The following is a 25,743-nucleotide window of genomic DNA, read 5'->3' as shown; positions in this document are numbered from 1 at the left end:
GAGTGGTACACTTACTGTTAGACTATTGTAGTAGCATGGACTTGAGCCTAAAGGGTTAGAACTAGAATGGTGTCAGAGGAATAAATATAAATTGAGGAGTCAACAAATATTTAAAGCAATTGACTTGTTTGGATGTGAGGACAAAGAAAAGGAAATAGAGATAATGTTAGTATTTTTATCAGATATATAAGTCAAAAAGGACCACCACTGCCCACTGTCACACTTGCCCCCCTTTTTTAATTTGCCGAAGATTGTGGGCTTAATTGTAAAACATACTGAGCTTAAGACAATGAATGGTAAAGCATTAAGGGGAAGCAGGAGGTTGCAGTTTCAGGCTGGGATTTGGGAAGGGCTGGGAGGGAGGTGGATGTGAGCATCACAGCCACAGGGATTCAGAGCGTCTCTTGGAAGTGAATGCAAAGCAGGAAGACGAGGTCAGAGCCTTAGGCCTCCAGGCGGGAACAGAAGATAGAAATTAAGACGGAGCTGAAAGGGGATGTTGGTCTCACTTATTCAAACCTGATTAATTCTAGATTCTCCGGAATGAACATTGATCATGATTTCTCTTTTAAAAATTGTTTTTTTCAATTACATTTCAAATTCAATATTATATTAATTTCAGGTGTACAGCCTAGTGGTTAGGCATTTATAAGTACAATAAAGATTTCTGACGGTTTGACTAACCTTGTCCCAACTGTCATTGTATGAGGGGCCTTACAGCATACACTTGCCTATTCAAAGTTAAATTGGTTCTTTTTTTTTTTTTTAATAACTTAAGGAAGCTATGCCATGAATAAGGTCATTTTAAAAAAACTAATTACTATTCCCTTTTGAAATTATACACATTGCCAAATCATTAGAATTAAATATTTTTACAGGGAAGTTTATTTTCTTCACCACTTAAGGAAAGTCTTTAGGTTATTATCCTATATAATAAAATAGTAATATGCAAATTGTCCCCTTGACCAGAAGTTCAACTGGAGTTTGACCAAGGGGCAGGGCCAGCCTGCCAACTGCCTGCAGCCCCTTCCCCTGGCCAGCCCAGCCCAATTGGCCCCTATCTCGGTGGGCCAGCTGGACCCCACCCATGCACAAATTCGTGCACTGGGCCTCTAGTCCTATATAATAAAAGCCTAATATTCTAAGTGTCCCACCAGTTGACAGTTTGAACAGTTGCTATGATGCACACTGACCACCCGGGGGGGGCAGATGCTCCAGCCATTAGGTTAGCTTGTTGCTAAGGTCTGGCCGATCAGGACTGGGCACGATAGGCCAGACACGCCCTGAAGCCCTCCCACAGTCCCTCCCCGGCTGGCCAACCTCCTGTAGTCCCTCCCCGGGCTCCGTTGTGCACCAGTGGGATCCCTCAGCCTGGCCTGCACCCTCTCGTAATGCGGGACCCCTCGGAGGATATCAGAGAGCTGGTTTCAGCCCGTTTTCTGCAGGCCAGGCCGAAGGACCCCACTGGTGCACAAATCCGTGCACCAGTTCTCTAGTAAATGATAAAATAAATGTTCTTTATGTTTAATTAAATTAGAAAAATAATGTCTATGTGTATAGTGTCTGCTTCTGGGAAAACAGAACGTGCAGAGTTTTTGTTGTCTAGCTTAACAAAGCTTCTCAGCACTTTGGGTCTTGTCCCAGTTACTAGTAAAGAGAAGAAAAATGGAGGAGGACGTAGTTGGTTACTCAGCAGTTCTCAGTAGGAGCACCTCCCGCTACAAACACCTGGGTTTTTCAAGTCTAGTTTAATATTATATTGTCTGTAGATGGTGCTTTATTTCAGAAAATAAAAATAATTCTATGAAATTAATATTTTGACTGCATGTTACTAAAAAGGTGCTTCCTTTTAGAGACACTTGCTAATGGTACTCCTTTAGTTTGGGTTTCAGTCTGAGGTCACAGTTGATGTGCCTTTCCCCCCCTCAATCTTGCAGTGGGCTTGTTGAAGCAGCTGCTGGCACGGAATCGGAGTCTGGCTGAGAAGAGCACTCAGGAAGATCGGCCACATCTTTCAAGATGCAGGATGGCCTTCCCGGGGATGCAGGCAGGCAGTGAAACCCAGAACTTTGGAATTATGAAGGCCTATCCTGGGCAAAGACAGACGCCCTTGAGAGCTGGAGCAGGTGGCCTTTCAACGTGCAGCAGTCCACGGGCCTCAGCGGACTCTCCTCCTCCAGGGGGCCCCGTGGTCCCGGCATTCCAGGAGGGCAAGGCAGGTAGTGTTGTGGTGATGGGCCGCACACCTGTTCCCCTGGAGGCTCCTCCTGCAGAGCCGGAAGGTGGTCTTGATGAGAGTGGGGAGCACTTTTTTGATGCCCATGAAGTACACAGTGATGATAATCCATCGGAGGGTGAGGGAGCAGTTAAACAGGAAGAGAAGGACGTTAACGTACACATCTCAGGCAAGTTCTCTCACACGTACACTTCGATGGTGATTGCCATTACTGTCCTGTGTGTTGAAACAGATGGTGTTTGGGTTTGCAAGCATTGTGTGTGTGTGTGTTATTTATTCTTTATCGCACTAAATAATTATTGAATCTACTCTAGTGCTAGGAGATACAGCATTGAATAAACATAAAAATCAACTCTTCTCATGAAACTTAGGTGCTATTAGGGGGAAGAGTAATCTATATGTATATAAAAGGCTGCCCTTGCTTGTTTGGCTCAGTGGATACAGCATCAGCCTGTGGACTGGAGGGTCTTGGGTTCGATTCTGGTCAGGGCACATGCCCGGGTTGCGGGCTCAATCCCCAGTGGTGGGCGTGCAGGAGGCAGCCAATCAATGATTCCCTCTCATCATTGATGTTTCTCTCTCTCCCTCTCCTTTCTCTCTGAAATCAATAAAAATATATTTTAAAAAAAGAAATTAAACAGTAAAAGGCTAAGTGACCAACCGACTGTCCGTCTGCCCGACGAACTGGCCAGTCCATATGAAGTGCACTGGCAGTTTAAAAATAAATTCTGCGTAGCCAGTTTGGCTCAGTGGATAGAGCGTCGGCCTGGGGACTGAGGGGTCCCAGGTTTGATTCCGGTCAGGGGCATATACCACGGTTGCAGGCACATCCACAGTGGGGGGTGTGCAGGAGGCAGCTGGTCGATGTGTCTCTCTCATCGAAGTTTCTGACTCTCTATCCCTCTCCATTCCTCTCTGTAAAAAAATCAATAAAATATATTTTTTAAAAAATAAAAAATAAATAAAAATGTTGACTCTCGCATGCACAATACATGTAAAGCTCTTGAAATAGATATTATTAAAATCCCCCATGAAATGACTTGTAACGGACTTATTAGTGAAGCTACCTTTGGAAATAGCATATCTATAGATAATATTTAAAATATATCTAAATGTGTGATTCTTTGTCCTAAAAATGGGCACGTTCATAAACTAAATCATTGGTTCTCAACCTTCTGGCCCTTTAAATACAGTTCCTCATGTTGTGGCCTAACCATAAAATTATTTTTGTTGCTACTTCATAACTGTAGTGTTGCTACTGTTATGAATTGTAAGGTAAATATCTGATATGCATGATGGTCTTAGGCGACCCCTGTGAAAGGGTCGTTCAACTGCCAAAGGGGTCGCGACCCACAGGTTGAGAACCGCTGCACTAAATGAAGAAAATTTGGATATACATGATGGCGATTTTCATGCCTATTTGAGTGATGATTCCTTCCATTCAATGGATGATGCCAAAAAGGAAAATTTTCCCATTGAATTTCTTAATAGTATTACTCCTTTGGGAATGCCATGTCATAAATTAAAATTGAAAGTGGGTGCAATCATCATGCAGCTGAGAAATCTTAATAGTAAATGGGGTCTTTGTAATGGTACCAGATTTATTATCAAAAGATTATGACCTAACATTATCGAAGCTGAAGTATTAACAGGATTGCAGGTAGGGAGGCTGTTCTGATTCCAAGAATTAATTTGTCCCCATCTGACACTGGCCTCCCATTTAAATTGATTCGACGGTGGTTTCCTGTGATGCCAGCATTTGTGAGGACTATTAATAAATCACAAGGACAAACTCCAGACAGAGTAGGAATATTCCTACCTGAACCTGTTTTCAGACATGGTCAGTTATATGTTGCTTTCTCTCGAGTTCGAACAGTGTGTGACATTAAAGTTAAAGTTGTAAATACTTCATCACAAGGGAAATTAAGCACTCTGAAAGTGTTTTCACTTTTTTTGTCATTTTTTTTTTTATTGCTTAAAGTATTACAAAGGGTATTACATATGTGTCCTTTTTTTTTTTTTCCCCTACCCTTGACAATCCCCTGGCCTCCCCTACCCCCGTGTTTTCACTCTTAATGTGGTGTACAGGAAGATATTAGAATAAGGTTAATCAATTTATCAGTCTTTTTTTGTCAATTTGTGTTTATATCATGTTTTTTTTTGTTTTATTTCATGTCTTTGTTGTTAATATCATATTGATATTGTTTATTAATCAATTTATATATTTTCATACACATTTTACTAATTTTCTTTCATCTCTGACACTTCTATTATAGAGAAAGGGCAAATAGCGATCTTAAAATAGTTCTTCTAATTAATTTCCTTTCAATGTACACAAACCTGTGCACTGGGCCACTAGTGATAAATAAGTAAGCAAATAAATAGATAGAAGAAGTCACCGGAAAATAAGTCAGACTAAGGGTCACAGAGTGAGGGGCAGACAAGGGACCAGGGCAGAGGCCTCTGCTGAGGCTGCATCTGAGCCGGACCGGAAGCAGCTTGGGATGTCGGGCAGCATCTCAGCGAGAGGCGCGCCGCTGTGCAGCGAGCTGGGCTGGGGCTGAGGAGTGAGCAGCTGCAGGGAGAACAAAGGGGGGAGGTGAAGCGGGGGGGGGGGGGGGGGGCACGTAGCAAGGGAAGTGGTGGCAAGATCGCATAGGAACTTTGTAGTTTTCAGCTTTTAACTTTTCAAATGCTAACTCCTATGGATTACTCAGAAAGTACCATGAAAGTTTGCTAAGTTTCCCTGGAACCCAAAGGGAGAACATTAGGTTGCACTTTAAACGTGGGCATTCGGGAATTAACGGCTTTCCCAGTCTTGAATAGCTTTTAAAGCTATCACCGGGTCACCCAGCCCCTGTTCTGTGTGCTGATGGCAGTCCTCGTCTCACCGCCTGCCCTGTCTCTGCCACAGGAAACTATTTGATCCTCGATGGCTATGATGCCGTGCCGGAGAGCTCCACCGATGAGGAGGGCGCCGCCTGGCTCCCCCCCCAGCCCAGGACGGGCCTCCCCGCCGTGGACCCTGCCCCGCAGCAGCGGCCCTCTTCCCAGAAGGCTCTTTCCGACGGGGCCATGCCACCACTCACCCCGGAGCCCGTGGCCCCGCAGCGCTGGGGAGCCCTGGAGGGGGCCTGCTTGGAGATCCAGAGCCCCTCCGCGTGCACAGACGCCCAGAGCCAGGTCCTGGAGTGCATCCGCCAGATCGAGGCCGCCCTTGAGCACTTAAAGGTACCTCGGCCTCGGCCTCCTCAGGACTCGGTGATGGGAAGCACATGGAATAGAAGGGAGCAAACTCGTTGTTTTCAATGTGTGTTTTCTTTGACCATCATCCATGAAAAGGCCTGATAAGAAGCAGAGGTCGGCATTGTTTGTCTGGTTACACAGCACAGCGACAGGAAAAGCTGCAGCCGGTGAGCTGTGCTTGCACAGGCTGCTACGTGTGAGGCCCGTATGTGTCCGAGGGGCCTGGCTGGCCCCTCGTGGAGGCGGGAACAAATAGCGGGATGAAGGTTTGTGTCCTGGTAAGAGGCCGGGCATGTTAGCCCGGTGCTGGGGCTGGTGTCCCAGGTGCTGTGGAAAAGGAAGCGGCTCCTCTGAGTGAAACGCCGCACAGGGGTTTGTAAGCGAAGCTGTCACTCCCTGTCCTGGCCCCTTGTCAAGCCTGACCGCCTGGGAGTTTCTGAGGAAAGGGCTTTATTGATTCCGTCTGCAGCCCCCTGCGCCCACTGGCCGCGCAGTGGAGGCTTTGGGGGACAGTGTTCCCTGGTTCACACGCAGTTTCCCTGGGGCTGCTGAAGGGAACATCTGAAAGGCGTGTGCAGGCGGCTCTGGTCCCGGTGCCAGCTGCTCTCTCTACTTTCTTCTCACGGGGAAACGTTAGGTCACTCATATAAGACGGAAAACGGCAAAAGGAATGAAATTTACTTCTTTCCCTCCACTAACAAAATTTTAATTATGTTTATGTTGCAATTTGGAAGCATACCTGTAATACTGAAAAACATTTTTCTTATTTTCAAAAATAATTTTTTATGACGTTCAAATGAAAAACCTATGCTTTTATTTTACAGAAGGTGGAGGAAAGTTATACCATTCTTTGCCAAAGGCTGGCTGGGTCAGCCCTCACAGACAAACACTCAGGTACGTGAAAGTGGTAGATTCCAGACTCTGGAATTCTGCCTGAACAAATACATGAAATGATTTCTTACTCTTTAAAATAGAAACCTCCTTTTCTTCTTTGTCTTTAAAAAACTGTTTGCAAAAACAAACAAATTAAATAAATAAATATTTAAAAATGTTTCCAAACATCAAAAATCACCCCCTCTCCCCTTTGCACAGCGGGAGGCAGAGCAGAGGGGCTGCTGACCCTGTGGGGCCGCCTGTAGCTCCGGACCCAGGCCTGGTCCTCGCGGCCTCGCTGCCCTTTGTCTGTGGCTGCGGGTGGTGCTGAGCTCTGCAGTTCACGGTCATTGGCTCTTGGGTGAGGCCGCCCTGGCCCAGAAGCAGACAGAGCCAGGCCTTGGAGTTCACAGTGTCCCCAGGTGTCCAGTGTCCTTTCTTCTTTCTTTGATCCCTGATGTCCTTATTCTTCCAGATAAAAGCTAGAGCTGCACGTTCTGGAGGTGGTTGGAGTTTGAGCATCGGCACATCCTGGCCCCGGTGTGGAGGGAGAGAGTGACAGAGGGTCTGCCTGGGAAGCTTCGGCACTGGCCTGTCCCAGGCCCAGAGCAGGACTGTCCTTCCCAGTCGGCAGCTGCCCTGCTGTCCGCGAGGGAACCTCCGCTCCGCACTCTGCGCGCCTCACGACCAGAAACTCATTTTGATTCAGAACAAAAACCAAATGCAGAGAGCTCTGGTGTTGGGTATGGAATTTTATTTAGACCTAAGAAAATGAGAAAATCAGATGTATTTATTTGACTTCATTCCACATTTGAAAGCACATTTTAATTTCTATCTTGCTGTGTTTTAATTATGTAGTGAGACTTTTGTCCCTTTATATTTAGTTCACCAAAGACCAGTGGCTCCTGAAGCAGAGTGCTCAGGAGGGGTGGCAGGAGGCTGGGTGGAGAGAGGGCAGCGGGGGAGGAGCACCCAGCCTTCCACTGTATCCAGCTGCTGCCCAGTGGCTGCTCCCACCTGACCTCAAGGCAGAGCCGGGCCTGTGCTCCTGTGCCCCCCAGGGGGGCAGAGCGCAAGGCCCCCTCCCTTCCGAGGCCAGCACTGTGCTCCCGCTGGGATCACTGAACCAGAGCCTCCTGTGCTACAAGCAGCCACTGGGAATGGGTGTGTTTTCTTCTGTTTTCTTTTCCATTGAGGGTTGGGATTTGGGCGGGAAAGGAAAGCAAATTTTATTTTCTTGACTATAATTTGTTTTTCTTAATATTGCTTCATCTTTATAATTATACATTGGACTACAGCACGTGTGTACAATTGTTCCTGCAGATGAGCAGGAAGTAAAAGCAAAAACAAGTGGAGGTGCCTCAGATGGCAGGGGTGGGGTTCCGAGGAGGGCGGGGTGGCAGCAGCCGAAGGAGTTTGGGAAGGTCTGCAACTGAGTCACTCCTGAGTTGAAGTGGGTGCCAATCGGCACAGGTACTGCTGCTCCTGTGGTCAGTAACATTTTCGTACCTGGAGGTTTGACTCTGATGTTTGCACGGATGGTGCCAAAGGGCTCAAGTAAAAAGGAGAGCCAAGAGTGAGTGGAGAAAGGGTGGAGGAGGCAGAGCTGCCCGGACCAGCTCCCTGCTGGCGCTTCTCCCTGCTGGTGCCTGCCTGCCTGCCTCACAGACGCAGGCCAAGCGCACTGGACCTGCCGGCGAGTGGGGGAACGCCTGCCCCAGGATGGCCAGCTGTGTTGGCAGCACCCCACAGAGGACAGAGGTCAGAGTAGTGGCTCAAGAGCACCTTCAATTATATTGTTTTCTGTGATTTTCTTTGTGCATCAGGTATATATGTTTTGCCAACTAAAAGGAAATCATTTGTCAAATCTTAAAATTGTGTTAATATGCAAGGAGTTCACCCACTGCTCTCCGTCCTTCAGCAGTGCCCTCTGACACTGGAGGGTCCGGCTGTGATCTTCTTCCCTGCTGTCTAGTTACACACACACTCACACATACTCATCACACACACAAACTCTCTCACACACACACTCATTGCACACACACTCACTCACATTCACACACACACTCATTGCACACACAGTCACACACTCACATTCACACACACACACTCACACACACTCATCACACACACAAACTCACACACACACACCCATTGCACACACTCACACACACACTCACACACTCACACACACACACACACACACACACACACTCATCATGCACAGGAGGGTTCCCAGCTACTGTCATAAAGAGCATGACAGCTTACAGCACATTCATCGATGTCCAGGTTCCTGTGTCTGTCTTTTCAAAACTGACCTCTGTTTTTAGTAAACTGAACAGCTTGTATTGCTGTACCCTCGTTTATAAATTATAATTATATTTTGGGTCGTAGACCAAGTATAAATTAAATTAGAGTGGGATTTAAATTTTAGAAGCAGAAGCTAATATATAAGTGGAACTTGAACCTTCTGATCTCTTTAAAGAAGCAGGTAGCAACTAGATGGTCACATGGTGCTGCTGGGAATAATGCGCTCACTCAGCTAGGGGTTCCCCTCTGGCCGTGGCCCTCAGACCATCAGTGGGCAGGGCATCCGGAGAAAGGCACTGAGAGAGCTCCCGTCCCACCTGCAGGCCTGCGGGACCTGCAGCGTCCCCGGCGCTCACGGGAGACGCTGGCTAGGTCAGCAGATTAGCAGCATCGTGGTTTCTCTAGCTCAGCCAATACCTTGTCCTTGGCAACTGTTTGCTTTTCTTTTCTGGTAGTTTAACCTCTCCTTGGAACAGTAACAGGGCTGACTGGGACAACACTGTGACCATAGCTCTAGTACTGCCAGATCCATGTGTGTCTAGATTGTCAAACACGGCCCCAAACTGAAGTCTAATTTTGAAGAGATCCCACCGTTTTGAGTGTTCTTTCTGTCTTCCCAGCTGAACTTCTCCTCCTCCCTCTCCTGGCCTCCCACAACTCCCACTTACACTGACCATTATCGTCACATCTGTTTTACTTTGATATTCGATCTGCCTTTCAGGATGATGGAATTCATCCTGCCCTTGAGTGGAAATGGTTCAGTTACCATCAAAGTCATTTTCTCAGGAGACCAGAAGCTGGAATCCACTTCCACACCGAGGAATCCAGGCGTAGTGGACAGAGCACTTTCCCAGACCAGGGGAGCTGGCTAGCTGTGGGAGCGGCCTGGGGCCTGTGCTCTCTCCTGAGGCCTCATGAAGTAGGAACAGAGGACAGTTAATCCAGACAAATCACTGGGCTCTCGGGCCTCTAATTTAAAGTGCTGATCATTGCCCAAGAAGCGACAGCTTGTACGTTCCTTGATATCAGCTCCCCAGCTGCTTGAGCTGTCTTGGCTTTTCGAATCTACTGTAACTATTTATTATACTGCACAGGAGGTACATTTCACAACTTTTTTGGGCTTTTAAAAAACAATTACTGATTTTTAAAGAGGAAAGGAGAGGGGGAGAGAGAGAGAAACATCAGTGAGAAACATTGATCAGCTGCCTCCTGCACGCCCCCTACTGGGGATCAAGCCCGCAACCCTGGCCTGTGATTTCTATTTATAAAATAGAAATCAAACCTTGACTCCTGGTACATGAGTCAACCCTCAACCACTGAGCCACACTAGCCAGGCACTTTTAGGAAAAAGTTTTATGAAATGTACTTCCCATGCAGTATAATGAATACAGTTTAGGCACAGAGGGGAAACGTTTTTTATTTTGGAGGAGAGGGGGACTAATGTGATCGTGGAGGAGAAGAGTCTTTTTTCTTATTTTCAGAAGCTAAAGTATGTTCTCTGAGTTTTCTTTCATTGGTACCCTTTTCCTTTTTGGCGTCCTGAGGTGGGCGTGCTGCGTGGGGCTTCTGCACTCCCAGCCGGAAGCGCTTCCTCTGCAGCCCTGGGGAGTGTCACTGGAACTAGGGCTCTGGCCAACATTTCCTCCCTGAGACGCTGAAGGCGCCATTGAGAACCGAGTGCAGGGACCTCAGGACAGACCATGCGCAGGGCCCTCCCGGCATCTCTGCTCCTTTGTCCTCCTAATATTACAATTTTTGTTTTGTGTTTTTTTTCTGATTTTTCTACCTTTTCAAAATGTCCTGCAAAGTTGTTCAAGAAAAGAGTTCCTTTTCTTCATTCCTTCTGCCTTCCCCACTGGTCCTGATGGTTTTGATAATAAGTTGGTTGGGAAATGGATCTCCTAGGGGGATGGGCCGCAGAGACCCCGGGGACGTGCACACTGGGCTGTGGCTAACACGCCTCTTCTGCCAGAACCCTTTCTTCACTCGTTCACCAACAGTCTTGGGCTCTTTCCTAGAAATCACTCTATAAAAACAGCAGCTGTCTTCAGAAAACTCTATTAATAATCATGTATTTTTACTCATATTTTGAAATACCTAAAAGACTTTATTGTTCTAATTATCCAGATGTACCTTTGTAAAATAGCTCTTTTATGAATTAGCTGATAAGGCTGTATGTTTCTGGAACAAAATATTGGTCAGCTAAAAACTTTCTCTTTTCTGGGGTCTGGGAAAATAGAAAATGAGAGTTCAAATATTAAATATGCTTAAAGGAACCAAGTGTGTGACTTTTTATTTGCATTCTTGTTGATGTGTCCTCCACATTTCAGAAGCGTTTCCGTGCAAAGGAGGCCTTAACTGCTCTCACTCCTATCAGCGCATCTTCACTAGTGAGACTGGCCAGTGGCCTCTGAGGTGTCAGCTCCACGAGGACACTAGCAGCTGGGAGAGCTCACCATCTGGGCGACGGCAGGCTGTGGAGCAGCTCAGTGTTGCTACAGGAGCAGCGTGAAGTGGCCCTGCTGTGGGAGCAGGTCTGCTGTGCTGCTTCAGTGTGAAGCGTCGTGGCTGTGGGAGGCCCTGGGGTCAGGCTGCCCCGAGTGAGTTCCCTTCAGGCCACACGGCTCAGCTCCACTCTGCGCCAGTTGTGTGTTCTAGTCTGGTCCTGCCATCTCTCCTTTTCTCAGTCCACATGTCTATCAGTCAGTTCAATGCGGGAGGGACTTTGCAGGCCACTCCCTCTGAATTGAGGTTTATATTAGAAACTCCTGTGTGGAAATGAACATGAGACTCTGGTTTGCTTTTTTATTTTTCTATTATAATTATTATTATTATTATTATTATTATTATTATAAATTTGAGCTCAGTTATCTCTCAGGAGCCCTTTATATAGGGATCTGTATTCTTAGCATCCATCCATATATCTGTCGTCTGCAATGTGAGTTGCAAGGGGAGTCCTGGAGTAAGGGATGAGGAGAGAGCTGGAGGCAGATTTTCTATCCTGGCTCCAACCAGCTATGAAGGAGATGAGGGGTGTCTGGGGAAGGATGTGGTAGACCTGAGGCCACATTTCCATTCTGCCTTGAGACCAGTGTGTGAGGGGCAGAGCAGGTGTTTGGCTAAGAGGTGAGGAGAGAACTGGAGGCAAATTACTTAACCCCTTTCCGCACACCTTTTGAGGGGTCATGAGTCAGTGAACAAGGAGGGACTTGTGGGCAAATCCTCCCTCCCTGCTTCAACCTGCTGTGAAGAGCACAGTGGTTGTTGGGGTGTGTGGCCAGGAAAGACGTTGAGCAGAATTCTGTATCACGGCTCTCGCCAGCCCTTGTGGTTACAGTGGTTGCCTGGCAAAAGGAGAAACAGCTGGAGCTGAATTTTCCACCCTGCCTTCACCAGGATGTGATGGGTGGGAAAGAGGACATGAGGAAAGGGGCCAGGGAACATGAGGGGCCAGTAGAGACCTTGAGATGAATTACGTGTCCCGACTCCAGCCCAACTCTAATGGGCAGCTGGCACCTGTGGAAACTGGTGAGGAGAGACCTGGATGCGATGTCTCCCTCCTGGTGCAGGCAGTGTGGGGGGTAGAGAGGGGGCCTGAGATCAGGGTACAGTGCCAGCGAGTGCTTGAGAACCAGAGGGGATGCCTGGGGCGGGGTGCACAGCGGCGGCTGGAGTCTGTGAGCACTTTCTCCCACTGTTTCCAAGTCAGCGCTTCCTCAGGATCAGTTTCCTGGGGAGCGTCCTCCTGGTTCCAGTTGGACCCCTTTTCGTGATCACCTCCTCCAGACAGGTTCAGGAGTGCACGACTCCCAAACACACCTTTTAAAAAATAAGTTTTTACTGATTTTTAGGGAGAGGAATAGAGATATAGGAACATCAATGAGAAGATTCATTGATTGGCTGCCTCCTGCACGCCCCACACTGGGGATCAAGCCCACAGCATGTACCCTGACCGGGAATCAAACCGTGACCTCCTGGTTCCTAGGTCGACACTCCACTGAGCTACACCACCAGGCCAAATAGACACATTAACGGAACAGAAGAGAAGGTGTACTAATAAACCCAAATACAAAGTAAGTTTCATATGATAAACATGTCTCCTCAGGTGAATAGAAAAAATGTGCATTCTATAATAAATGGTGTTGGGATATGAGGCAAGCAGCAGGTCACAGATAAAAGTCTAGCTGCTTCTCAGTGGTTAGAGCATTGGCCCTGGGACTGAAGGGTCGCTGGTTCCATTCCTGCCAAGGGCACCATTCCTGCTTTGGTTGGGCCGGTTGTGTTTCTCTGTATCTCCCCCTTCTACTCTCTAAAAAAATAGCCGTGGGGAGAACCAAGGTGGTGGCATAGGTAAACATCTATACTTGCTGCCTCCCACAACCACATCAAAATTACAAAGGCAGAACAGCTACCACCCAGAACCTTGGGAAAGCTGGCTGAGTGGAAGTTCCACAACTAGAGAGGTGAAGAAGGTGCATTGGGACTGGTAAGAGGTGCGGCAAGTGCTGGCACCTGGATGTGCTGCTCTTTTAATCAGGAGGGAGATACAAGCTCCCGATTGCTCTGAATTCCAGTTCCAGGCGAGACTCTGGGGCACCCAGACACAAGGAGAAACTGGACTGCCTGGCATCGGGACAAGAACACAAGCGCAGCTTTCTCTCAGAGGTGCTTGCAGCGATCATTGTTCCTGCACAGTGGCCGGGATGCGGAGACTCGGGGACCCCTCCGGTGCAGGGCTGACTGGCAGCCATTGCTATTTGCTCCGCCCTGGTGATTCCCAGAGACCCTGCCCCACCCAATTTACAATCACACCCAAGCTGTGCGCATCGGCTTTTGCATATGAATAGCCTGTCCTTTCTCTGCCTAAAACCTGTCAAACTGCACAGCTGGGTCAGAGAGCCCCAGAGCTTCCAAAAGAAGGCCCAAGGCCTGGCAGCAGCAGCCTGCCTTGCTTCACAGCTGGGCCTCCTCTGGGCACTTCCAAACCTCATACAAAGAGGAGGAATCTGTAGATGTCTCTGTAGCTCCTGCTGGGCAGCCCCAGACAGTGGCTGACTTTGCACCTCCTTGGAGATCCAAGAGCCAGTGTACCCAGTGGTCAGAGTGAGACCATCCAGAATACAACTCTTCACATCCATAAGAGACACACCCAGGGGGCAGACTCAGTGAGCACCAAAGCCCCACTGAAGCAAGTCCTGCCCCATAAGGATGTCTCCAGCACAACAGATCTTCCAGTGTAGACACAGCTGGACATCACAGCCAATTGGCCTGGAGGTCAATTCCTCCCAGTGATACCTACAGCAATCAAGGGTTAACTACAACAAGACTGTGCAAACAGCCTACAAAGGGGTGCACCAAGAGCATCCACCTGAGGTGACTGGGGAGGCATCAGAAATTAAGCATACAATGACTGAAATAGAGAATAATATACAGAGATCCAACAGCAGACTAGAGGATCCCAAGAATCAAGTCAAAGATTTGAAATATGAAGAAGCAAAAACACCCAACCAGAAAAGAAAAAAAGAATACAAAAATATGAAGATAGTGTAAGGAGCCTCTGGGACAGCTTCAAGCTTACCAACATCAGAATTATAGGGGTGCCAGAGAAGAGAGAGAGCAAGATATTGAAAACCTATTTGAAGAAATAATGACAGAAAACTTCCCCTACCTGGTGAAAGAAATAGACTTACAAGTCCAGGAAGTGCAGAGAACCCCAAACAAAAGGAATCCAAAGAGGACCACACCAACACACATCATAATTAAAATGCCAAGAGCAAAAGACAAAGAGAGAATCTTAAAAGCAGCAAGAGAAAAACAGTCAGTTACCTACAAGGGAGCACCATCGTCAGCTGATTTCTCAACAGAAACTATGCAGGCCAGAAGAGAGTGGCAAGAAATGTTCAAAGTGATGAATACCAAGAACCTACAACCAAGATTACTTTATCCAGCAAAGCTATCATTCAGAACTGAAGGTCAGATAAAGAGCTTTACAGATAAGGAAAAGCTAAAGGAGTTCATCAACACCAAACCAGTATTATATGAAATGCTGAAGGGAGGAGGAGGAAGAGGAGGAGGAGGAGGAGGAGGAGATAAATTATGAACAACAAAGTCAAAACAAATGAACCTAAAAATCAAATTAATAAAAACCTTATGAACAGAACAGACTGGTGAATGTAATAGAATCAGGGGCATAGAAAGGGAGCAGACTGACAATTCTTGGGGGGAAGGGGTTGAAGGGGGTGCGGGAAGAGACTGGACAAAGAGCTATGGACACCTATGGACAAGGTCAGCTGGGGGAGAGGAAGGCCTGGAGTGGGGTGGGAACTGGGTGGAGGGGAGCTATGGGGGGTGGGGGGAGAGGAACATCTGTAATAATCTGAACAATAAAGATTTTTAAAAATAGCCATGGAAAAAATATCCTTGGGTGAGGATTAACCAAAAAAAATTTAAAAGGCTTCAAGGCTTTCTCCTGAGTGGAAGGGCAGGGCCAGGCTGGAGTGCGGGCTGGGATTCAGGAGCGTGGCCTTGCTGTGCACCTGAAGCCAAAGACCCGTCATGATCCGTCACAGTGTGCCTGCAGAGCGGGAATTGAGGCCAGAGGTGAGAGGTGTAGGACATGCGATGAGGTGAGACGAGACGCGTGTGGAATGAGATGAGGTGAGAGGTGAGGCGGGAGGTGTGAGGTGAGGCATGGGGCTTGAAGAATGAGGAGAGGTGTGAGATGAAGTCAGAGGCATGGGCATGAGGTGAGGCGGGAGGTGTGAGGTGATTCAAGAGGCATGAGGTGAGGCATGATGCATCGGGTGTGGGGCCTGACATAAGGCGAGACGTGAGAAATGAGGTGAGGTGAGAGGCTGAGGCATGAGGTGAGGTGTGAGGCAAGAAGTGAGGTGAGAGGTGAGGCAAGAGTTGTGAGGTGAGGTGAGAGGCATGGGGTGAGGCGAGAAGTATGAGGTTAGGTGAGGAGTGAGGTGAGGTGAGAGGCAAGAGGTATGGGGCATCAGGCATGGGTGAGGCATGATTTGTGATTTGAGGCATCAGGCGTGAGGCATGCCAGGCAGCATGAGGCGTGCGGTGTCAGGCGTGAGCTGAGGCGAGAGGTGTGAGGTGAGGTGCGACGGGAGGGATGGGACGTGGCATGAGGTGTGAGGTGATTCAAGAGGCATGAGGTGAGGTGAGGCTAGAGATGAGGTGTGAGGAGGTGAGGTGTGGGGTGTGGGGTGATTTGTCGGGCGTGGGGCATGAGTTTGGTGAGAGGCATGAGGCGTGGGATGAGAGGTGTGAGGCGTGAGGTGAGAAATGAGAGGTGTGAGGTCTGAGGTGAAAGGTGTGGGGTGTGAGGTAGGGGTGGTGCAGGGGCTGGGATGAGTGGCTGGGCCACACTGAGGCAGCTCGGGGCACCTCACCTCTTTCGCTGCGACTTTTATTTCTCAGGAGCCACGGCCGCCCTCTGAGGCTCTCCTGTGGCTGCTGCTGTGCGGAGCGTTTCCCTGTCCCCGGCTTTCATGGATGTTCTCTCAGGAGCCGGAGATGTGTCTCGGCTGTAGAGCGTGGCAGAGGCTGGCACATGGCTCAGCGGCTGGAGCATCGTCAGGGACGCACAACATGCTCCTGAGCCGGCGGGTGCGCCCGGCGGTGACAAGTCCCTGTTTCTCTGTCACATTGCGGCCGCCTCCTGCTGCCGCCGCCCCAGCATCAGTGAAGATGAAGGGGAACCGTGTGTAGGTCCTCACACGCCTGCAGAGGCTCACACGGATTCAGGCTCCTGGGGTCATGTTCTTCGCAGGGGGGCCCGCGTCTCCTCTCTGACCCCCGTGGAGCCTGTGGTGCTGGTGTCCAGTGACAGCCCCACAGCTCGGCCCGGCCAGGAAGCGAGCCCGAGACACTTCTCCTGACTCAGGTGGCTCCATGTTGCTGAGCCTCAGCAGACACGTAGAGGCATCTCCATAGGCCCGGGGGCGTCTCCACAAACCTGAGGAAAGATGAGGCAGGAAGAGTGTCTGCCTACAGAGGGCCAGCAGGGGAGGTGGCTGGTGTGGGAACCGGTGTGTGTGTTAGTGTATTGTGTGCTGTGATATAGTGAGAGTTTGGTGAGGAGGGGGTTACTGAACATAGATTTATTCATGCTTTGCTTCATCTTATAGAGGAACTAAAGGCATTGGGACTATTAGCAAACATGTCCTGTGGAACGTAAAACATTGTACTACGAGAGAGTTTATTTCTAGAAAGGAATCTGTTCTGTGTTCAGAAGAACATCACTTGTGACTGTGAGAACCCTCAGCTTAGGGCTCCTCTCTCAGAGCTGCAGACCATGAAAGGAGCCACTTTAGGCTAAACAATTAGGAAGGGTTTTTGTTCTTTTTAGACTAAGAGGCCAGGCTTGGTGAGCAAAGGAAAGACTTGTGTTGTCACCACAACAGTCCCTGCCCAGGCTTCAGGCCTCTGGCTGGGGCGATCACCGGCTCCACCTCCCCAGGTGGCATCTGGCACTGCCCGCCCCACCTCCCCGGTTCCCATATCTGTGGCCCAGATCCCATGGGCGGCGTCTGGCGCTGCCCGCCCCATCTGCAGTATGCAAATTTAACAGCCATCTTTGTTGGGTTAATTTGCATACTTTCTGATTGGCTGGTGGGTGTAGCGAAGGTACAGTCAATTAGCATCTTTGTCTTTTATTAGTGTAGATTTGGCACAAATGTCAATAACAAATTCCTAATAAGAAAAGTCATGCTGACATCCTACAAACATAAAATATGTTTAAGTAATTTTCCACATAAGTACAAAGCCCACATTTTAGTGAAAATGAAAATGGATTTCCCTGTGATGTGATAGACATTGAAGATAATTACAAATAACTGTCTATGGTCAGTCTCGTTTTAGAAAGTAAAGAGCCAAATGGCATTGTATTTAAACTCGCCCTGACATTTTCCCAATGAAGTGAGCTGCAAACACCGGGAGGATCCTTGTATGCTCCAGAGGAATAGACAGCTGAGAGAAGACAGCAAGGGTGTGGAGATGCGCCATCTCTGTGTCCAGCCTGCACCTACGCTTAAGTCATACTGTGGAAGTACTTCCTCGAGGGAAAAGATGTCAGGTAACAATCGATGCTTTTACTGGCGGAAACTCCATTTACTGTAGCCTCATTGCAGACCATGCACTTCACCATGTGCTGGTGGAGCTTGCCGTCCAGGCTGATCAGCAACTGGCACATGTGACAGTTTATCACTGGGATGCCCCTGGCGTCCAGGCTGGTGAAGGCGGTGTATGGAGGGGGCAGCTCCGCTAAAAAGATACCAGTCGCTGAGTCAATCACACATGTTGGGTTTGAGCATAGGAAACTGTCAAAAGGTCCCCTTTTCTTTTAGTAACATGCATAAAACTAGTCATCATTTCAGAGCAGAAACACACATGGGACTGATAAAATCCAACTCATCTTGCCAGGTCTACCCCAATGACCCAGGTCCTGTTTACAAAACTATACCCCAAATATCAACTGCCTTCCTATGTGCAAACCCATAGGGGCTTGTCTTAGAAAGTGATGATGTATGCCCAAAGTAAAAACCTTACATTAACGATCTGAATACCAAGAAATAGAAATAGTCAACGAAAGCAAAGTTTTTACATAGCTTATAAACACACATACATGTCCTATAGCTGTTATTCTGAGTTTATACAGAACCAATATAATAACTGCTGGCTATGACAAGCAAAATGGAGTTCTGGTGTCAATCAAAGAAAGACAAAAATGAACCTAGGAAAAATAAATGTATCAACATGGAACAAAGCTAATTAGGGTGTTAATTTTACAGACGCAAAACAAAAATAAACTTAAATTTTTGTCTCAAATTTTTATTTAACATTAAAAATTTAAGGATTTCACTGAAGTATGGGTAAAACGTATGGCTGGGATCTAGTTTAAATACTCCAAGAAAAAAAAGAATTAGATGAAACAAGAGTAGCAAACTTTTAATAATTGACGAATATAATGAGATAGAAGGTCATTTTGTTTTTACTGCTTTTGTGTGTGTGTGAAAATTCTCAGAATACAGAGATCCACACACTGTTTTTAATAGTCCTAAGGCTGACTAAGTGGGTATAGGATGGAGGCCCAGTTTCAGGATCTTGTTGATCTACCACAGTGGTTCTCAACCTTGGCTGCACATTAGAATCAACCTGGGAATCTTTTAAAAATCCTGATTTCTGGGAGCAGGTGAACAGCAGGCTGCGTGGGGCGACCAGGCCAGCAGGAGGGTTAGTGAGGGATGACCAAATGACTGAGCAGCAGGCTGCGTGGGGCAACCAGGCCGGCATGGGAGGCAGTGAGGGGCGACCAGGCCAGCAGGGGGGGCAGTTGGGGGAGACCAGGCTGGCAGGGGGGGCTGTGAGGGGTGACCAGGCCAGCAGGGGGGGCAGTTGGGGGAGACCAGGCCAGCAGGAGAGGCAGTGAGGGGTGACCAGGCCGGCAGAGGGAGCTGTTGGGTGTGACCAGGTTGGCAGGGGGGGCAGTTGGGGGCAACCAGGCTGGCAGAGGGGCCAGTTAGGGGCGATCAGGAAGGCAGGCAGGTGAGCAATTAGGAGCCAGCAGTCCCAGATTGTGAGATGGATGTCCCGGAATTAGAGAAGGTGAAGGCTGGGTTGAGGGGACCCACTCCCCATGCATGAATTTCATACACCGGGCCTCTAGCCTATATACCTAAAAGCCTAAATGACCATTACAACTGGACAACCAGGTAGTAGCTATGTCGCGCACTGATCACTAGGGGGCAGATGCTCAATGCAGGAGCAGAAAACGCAGACATGGAAACATGGAACAGACTGATGAATCTCAGAGGGAAGGGAGGAGCGGGAGAGGGCAGGAAGAGATTTACCAAAGATCTCTTATGCATACTAGAGGCCAGGTGCCCATGCACCAGTGGGGTCCCTCGACCTGGCCCATGAATATTGGGCCGAAACCAGCTCTCCGACATCCCCCAAGGCAGCAGTTCTCAACCTGTGGGTCACAACCCTTTGGGGTTGAACGACCCTTCCACAGGGGTCACCTAGACCAACAGAAAACACATATTGAATATATAATTACATATTGTTTTTGTGATTAATCACTATGCTCTAATTATGTTCAATTTGTAACAATGAAAATATATCCTGCATATCAGATATTTACATTATGATTCATAACAGTAGCAAAATTACAGTTATGAAGTAGCAACGAAAATAATTTCATGGTTGGGGGTCACCACAACATGAAGAACTGTATTAAAGGGTCACGGCATTAGGAAGGTTGAGAACCACTGCCCCAAGGGATCCCGGATTGTAAGAGGGTGCAGGCCAGGCCGATGAACCCCATCAGTGCGCGAATTCATGCACCAGGCCTCTTGTAACTCTATATTCTCTTATAAAGGCCCTGTAATTCCAGAAGCATATTCTACAGTTAGTAAACCTACAATCATTAGCAACTCAGATTGTTCATTTGATCTCCTTTCACATTCAAATGGTCAGCAGATCACCATCGTACCTAATTTAAATCTATGCCCTGTATAAAAAGTGTACTGTAATCTTAGAACCAGGGATAAGTAGGTATTAAGAGTCACAAAAATTATGCATTTTGAAAGTCTTGTTACTTAAACAATAGTCATTTTCGTTATGGGTTTTGCCTATATGAAGAGCATTTTTCCTACATGTGAGCAATCCTCCATCCTGAATAACTCTCTCAAATTTTTAGAATTGTATAATGTTAGACATTCAAGCATCTTAGGAATTATATAGTATAATTTATTTATATTAGGGAAGAGAAAAGTGAGGCCCAGAGGTTTTGACTTTTGAATAGTGTTACAAGCACTTCAGCAAAGCCAAGAGCTGACTGCTCTCCCAGAGGCCTCTCCACAATCACAGATTCCTCTCTTCAGGAATAATTATTTACTACAGGAAAGAGACATCAGGAGCAGTGAGGGTTCTGTTAGAACACTTAGACAAGGATCAGATTTGAGTTCAAGGGGATTAGGAGAAGAAAAAGAGAAGCAGGAAAAAGAAAAACTAGAAGAGAGTATGAAAATACAATCTGTTCATAATAATAAAAATCTTTACAGAAAATCTGAGACTTGTGAGAAAGACAGGATGGAAGAATATGGATCACAAGGTATATGAAATGTTCCTTCAAAACACTCCAAGGACCATTATAATTCTGTAAACCTACAAGTGGTCAAATTACATTTTCCAATCACAAACATCAAACTCATTTATTTATTTGATGGCAAACAGCCCCTGTGTCCTACAGATCCATCCTGAGTGTTGATCCGCACTTCACACTGTCAGGGCTGTGTCCCAGCATTGGAAAGGCTTACGTTGTCTGTGGGACACTCTGAATGGTATCATCTCAGTCATCCCTCCACAAGTGTCTTCAATGGAAATGTTCTCCAGTTAATTCACTTATTCACTATTACACACTTTTTAAAAATTATATTGAATTTATTGGATTTCATATGTACATTTCTATAACACATCATCTGTGCATGTATCCAAAGTCAAGTTTCCTTCCCTTCCACTCTCTCCTACCTCCCCCACCCCTTTTCCTCTTGTAATCACTGTACTGTTCTCTGTGTTGATGCATTTTTTTTTTCTTTTTGGTGAATCCCTTCACCTTTTTCATCCAGTCCCACACAACACCCCTCCCATCTGACAGCTGTCAGTCTGTTTCATTTCTATGAGTCTGTTTATATTTTGTTCACTAGATTATACATGTAAGTGAAATCATATGGTATTTGTCTTTCCCTGATTGGCTTATTTCACTTAGCATAATACTCTCCAGGTCCATCCATCCATGCTGTCTCAAAAGGTAAGATTTTCTCTTTTTTTATGGCCAAGCAGTATCTATAAAATAAAGATCCAGGGTCATTACCACCAAAGGCTCCACCAGATCAGAAGTCAACGCCGGGTCACCATGGCAACCCAGCATTGACTGGGGTGCTGTGGGTACTCTGACACAGCACTGACTGCCAGGGGGCTGTGGATCAGGCCCGGAGAGAGGCCTGCAGAGAGAGAGGCAGGGTCTGATCCATAGCCTCTATGGCAACCATTGATCAGAACTTGCCTCTCTTTCTCTCCCAGCCTGGCCAAGAGCTGTGCCTCCCTCCATTTCTCTCCAGGCCTCCACTGGGGCTGCTGATCAGCCCCGCCTATCTGATTAGGCCCCATTGATAGGCCCAGAGAGACTGACTGGCATAGAAACTGACCAATCAGAACCAAATCTGGGTGAATGTAAGGAGCTAATGGCTGCCTAGGAGGTGGAGCTTTTGATGCTGACTGGCATAGAAACTGACTAATCAGAACCAAATCTGGATCAACTGTGAGGGGCCAATGGCTGCCTAGGAGGTGGAGTTTTTCATGCTGATTGGCATAGAAACTGACCAATCAGAACCAAATTGGCCAGCAGGGGAGGGCAGTTGGGAGCAAGATCAAGCCAGCATTGGGAGGGCAGTTAGGGGCGATCAAGCAGGCAGAGGCAGTTGGGGGCTTGATCAGGCTAGCAGGGGAGGGCAGTTAGGGGCTGAAAGGGCGAGAGCTATGCCCTCCATCTTGCCCCAGGGTAAGGGCTACGCTACGCCCTCCATCTTACCCTGGATCCTCCATTTTGGGGCAGCCATGTGCTCAGCAAGGAGATTCTTCCTGGAAGCCTAAGCCTCTGCTAGCCACACCCAGGATTTCTTTAAACTAACCAATGGCAATCAAGTGAAGTGTGCGCCATAGATATGACCACATCCTATGTAACAAGACACCGACTTGCGCCTGGCCAATCGGCAAGGCCCACAGTCCTTTCTCCTCCCCTTACTCCAACCCCCCTATAAAACCTCTCTCCACACAGAGTTCTCTCTCTCTGCCACTTGGCTTGCTGTTGCATCAGTGAGTGTGGTAGGGGAGCCGAGCTAGCTCGAATAAAGACTCTTTGCTTTTGCATCAGACTCAGCTGGCTTCCTGGTGGGCTTTTGGGGATCTTGATATCTGGGCATAACATTTGGTGGCTCGTCCAGGATCCCCAAGACCCTTGAGGGACCCCCGATCCGGAGAGTCTGACTGGCCGCGGTAGGTGTCTGTGTGTTGTGTATTCTGTTCTGTGTGTTATATGTTCTGTCCTGTGTGAGCTCACTTCTGAAATTCTGTAATGCCCGAAGCGGTCTATGTGGACGCACTGCTGAAGGACCACAGGCGGGGAGAGTTGGAAGATGTTCTGCTCCCCAGGAGGGATGCGTATTCCCCTCACGAGGGACGTTTATTCCCCTCACATATTTGAGATGAGGTGGGTCGCTCCCGCTGGTTTGGTGTAAGGCCATCGTCTAGTTGCTTCCATGGAGTTGGAAGGCTGTTCTTTGGGGCCCTCTGTTTGTCTGTGTCTGTGTTTTTCTGTTGTTTTTTTTTCCTGTGGACTTACTGGATGGACATTATGGAACAGACTCAAACTACCTCTTTAAGTTAAAGTCAAGGTCTGGGCCAAATCTGCTAGCCAGCCCCAGGGGTGGTTTTCCAGGGCTGCTGCAGTGAGCCTTGAAGCCTAGGGCACGGGCCTGGGTGGAGCCACCGCTAGTGCAGATCTTGGTGGTAGTAGTAAATAATTTAAAGTCCTTCTTGTAATTGCAAAGTTTTACAAAACTTAAAAATGTGTCTGGGACTTCTGTGCACGTGTAAAGAGAAAAGTAGCTCAAAACTAATGCGCGCATTGTCCGATTTCGGATTAGATAGAGTTTTGAGCTGGAATCTCTTTGCAAATGTACAAAATAAAACCCCAAAACTGATTATTTCCTAGGAAAGATGGCAAATTTTACCCAAATGAAAAAAGATGCTGGCTAGATTTTAACAGCAGGATTGGCATTTCCATAATAAAGAACAATTTTTAAAGGTTGTTCCAAGGTAAAAAACAAAAAACAAAAAAAAACTGGTCCTTTATTAAGAAATATTTTCTTAATGGAGGAAGGGGATAGTCGCCTCCCGCCTGTAGCAAAATCTTAAAGAATGTGGTCAATTTACATCTGAAAAGACCAGGTAGACCAGAACCTGTTTTGCAAGGCTCAAATGTGGTTTTCCAGAGCTGCTTGAAAGTAAAAAATAAAGTTTACTAAATCAGATTATAAAAATTGCTCAATAATCTAATTTGCCTCATGAAAAATCTAGAGGACAGAATTGAATCTGTTGGTTGATAATGTCTTCCATTTTTGAAGTTTATTCTTAAAAATGTTACTGATTGAGAAATGCTGAATATTTGACTTGCCAGCTAAAAGTTTAAGGTTCAGATTGAATTAGGAAAAATTGTGTAGTTGTGGTAGCTAAATGCCTTTGCTTATTGGTCTGACAAAAACCAGTTTAAATTTAATTGATATTCTTTCAGATAATTATAAAAGGTATAAACAGCTAATGAGATTTCAGTTTGTCTGCAATATAATATTGGCCATCTATCTTTTAGGGATTTTGGTTTGCTCTTCCCTTGTTTATTGTGAGAATGAGGAAATCATCTTTTCTGTCAGAGAACAGTTTAGACAGCCACCATTTTGGGCTGCGTGACTTGGCAGCCGCCATGTTGGCCGCATGGCTTGCCGTGCCCCTGGGGGCCACCATCTAGAAACAGCAAAGGCCTCTCCCTCTGATTTATCCAAAAGGGAATGTCTGCTCACTGAGGCAGGGTGGAATTTCAGGGGTGGAGCTTTAAGGAATCTCTTAACTCTAGGTATGTTCCCTCCCTAAACAAAAGTTAGGTAGCTTATGTCAAAGTCTTTAAAAGGGACTAATAGCAGTAGTAAACTGTGGTTTCATACTGGTCTTAGAGGGCACATTTTTCCTTTGCCTAGGAGGGACAGCACAGCTGTCCCAGAGTAGGAGGGCTCCAGTTAACTTGTCAACTCAGTGTTCTGGAGACCCAGGACTGTAATTTAGATAACATGCCTAAGTTTAACCCAGGTTCCTCATTCCAAACCTTGAGATGTAATCAATACCTTTGTGATCTGTCAATTTTGTCATTTCACCGAAATCCTCTTGGATGACATTGAATGGTTCTTTCCTTCCTCTTTAACTTTTGGGGGATTGTGTGAATGGATTACTGGTCTAGATTATCAAGGATCTCTAAGGGACTTGTCCTGTATCTGGAGGAATGGCTTCTAGATGGTATTCACCATCTCTGGGACTCCCAGGAGGGAAGTCAAAACTTGGATTGGCTAAGGGTTTGAATCTGGCCTATCTTTTTAAAAAGGTAGAAGAGAAGCGTTCCTAGGTAGTTTTCTACTGCCTCTCTTCAGGGATTTGTTCTGTATCTCTGCACAATTGAAACTGATTTGTTGGTATTTTGTGCTGTAAATGTGGCATGTGCCTGTGTAAAAGTGTTTTTGTTTATTTCTGTTTTGTTTTGTTTTCTTAAAAAAAAATCCTAAACAGCTCCTGAGTTTCCGTGGTGACCCAAAGTTTTTAATGGGGAATGTTATCTGTCTTTATTGCTTAAATATGTGTCTTTGTTGTTTAAAATTGTTTAGCTAGTGAAATTTGTTGCCCTAACCGGTTTGGCTCAGTGGATAGAGCATCAGCCTGCGGACTGAAGGGTTCCAGGTTCGATTCCGGTCAAGGGCATGTACCTTGGTTGCGGGCACATCCCCAGTAGGGAGTGTGCAGGAGGCAGCTGGTCGATGTTTCTCTCTCATTGATGTTTCTAACTCTCTGTCCCTCTCCCTTCCTCTCTGTAAAAAAAAAAAAAAAAAGAAAAAGAAATTTGTTTATGTCTCTTAAAAAATATGAATATATTGCTAATCTGAGGAATGTTAATTATTTCTATTTGTTCATGTAAGTATAGAAGTCTGCAAGAAAAAAACAAAACACCCACGCTTGATTCCTTTTAAGGCTGAGTGCTCTGACTGATAGCAAAACACCCCTGAGAGGCCGCTGGGTTCTTTTCCCAAAGGGCGCTTGCTCTCTGTCAGAGGTGGAATCGGCCCGCCTACCTAGTAAAAATTTCTGTCTATGTTTGTGTACTAGGGAATTTGATTTGCTGTATGATATTTCTATGTTGGATTGAAATTTTGAAATTCTAGAGTAGATTTAAAGGTATTTGTGGCTTT

At 46.9% G+C, this 25,743-nt stretch overlaps 1 protein-coding gene and 1 long non-coding RNA gene across 13 annotated transcripts in view; one reads left to right on the top strand and one right to left on the bottom strand.

Moving 5' to 3' along the window:
- ARHGEF12 (Rho guanine nucleotide exchange factor 12) overlaps window positions 1-10,941 on the top strand; it is a 208,459-nt gene extending 197,518 nt beyond the window's left edge. For all 12 annotated transcript variants that reach the window (XM_036311228.1, XM_036311226.1, XM_036311229.1 and 9 more), the window contains 4 exons: window positions 1,938-2,405; window positions 5,151-5,467; window positions 6,307-6,376; window positions 6,831-10,941. In XM_036311228.1, the coding sequence (XP_036167121.1) occupies window positions 1,938-2,405; window positions 5,151-5,467; window positions 6,307-6,376; window positions 6,831-6,841 (866 nt within the window). In that variant the 3' untranslated portion in view covers window positions 6,842-10,941. The remainder of the gene's footprint in view (window positions 1-1,937; window positions 2,406-5,150; window positions 5,468-6,306; window positions 6,377-6,830) is intronic.
- On the bottom strand, window positions 10,188-18,106 carry LOC118657358. The gene is made up of 2 exons (XR_004967995.1): window positions 16,072-18,106; window positions 10,188-11,433 (listed from the first exon to the last, which is right to left on the bottom strand). It is a non-coding gene; the product is annotated as an uncharacterized LOC118657358 (long non-coding RNA).
- Window positions 18,107-25,743: the final 7,637 nt, after the last annotated feature.

This window comes from Myotis myotis, unplaced genomic scaffold (assembly GCF_014108235.1).
Source record: "Myotis myotis isolate mMyoMyo1 unplaced genomic scaffold, mMyoMyo1.p scaffold_m19_p_53, whole genome shotgun sequence".
NCBI lineage: Eukaryota > Metazoa > Chordata > Mammalia > Chiroptera > Vespertilionidae > Myotis > Myotis myotis.
The sequence above is the reverse complement of the archived record's forward strand: the minus strand, read 5'-3'. Positions and strand labels throughout refer to the sequence as shown.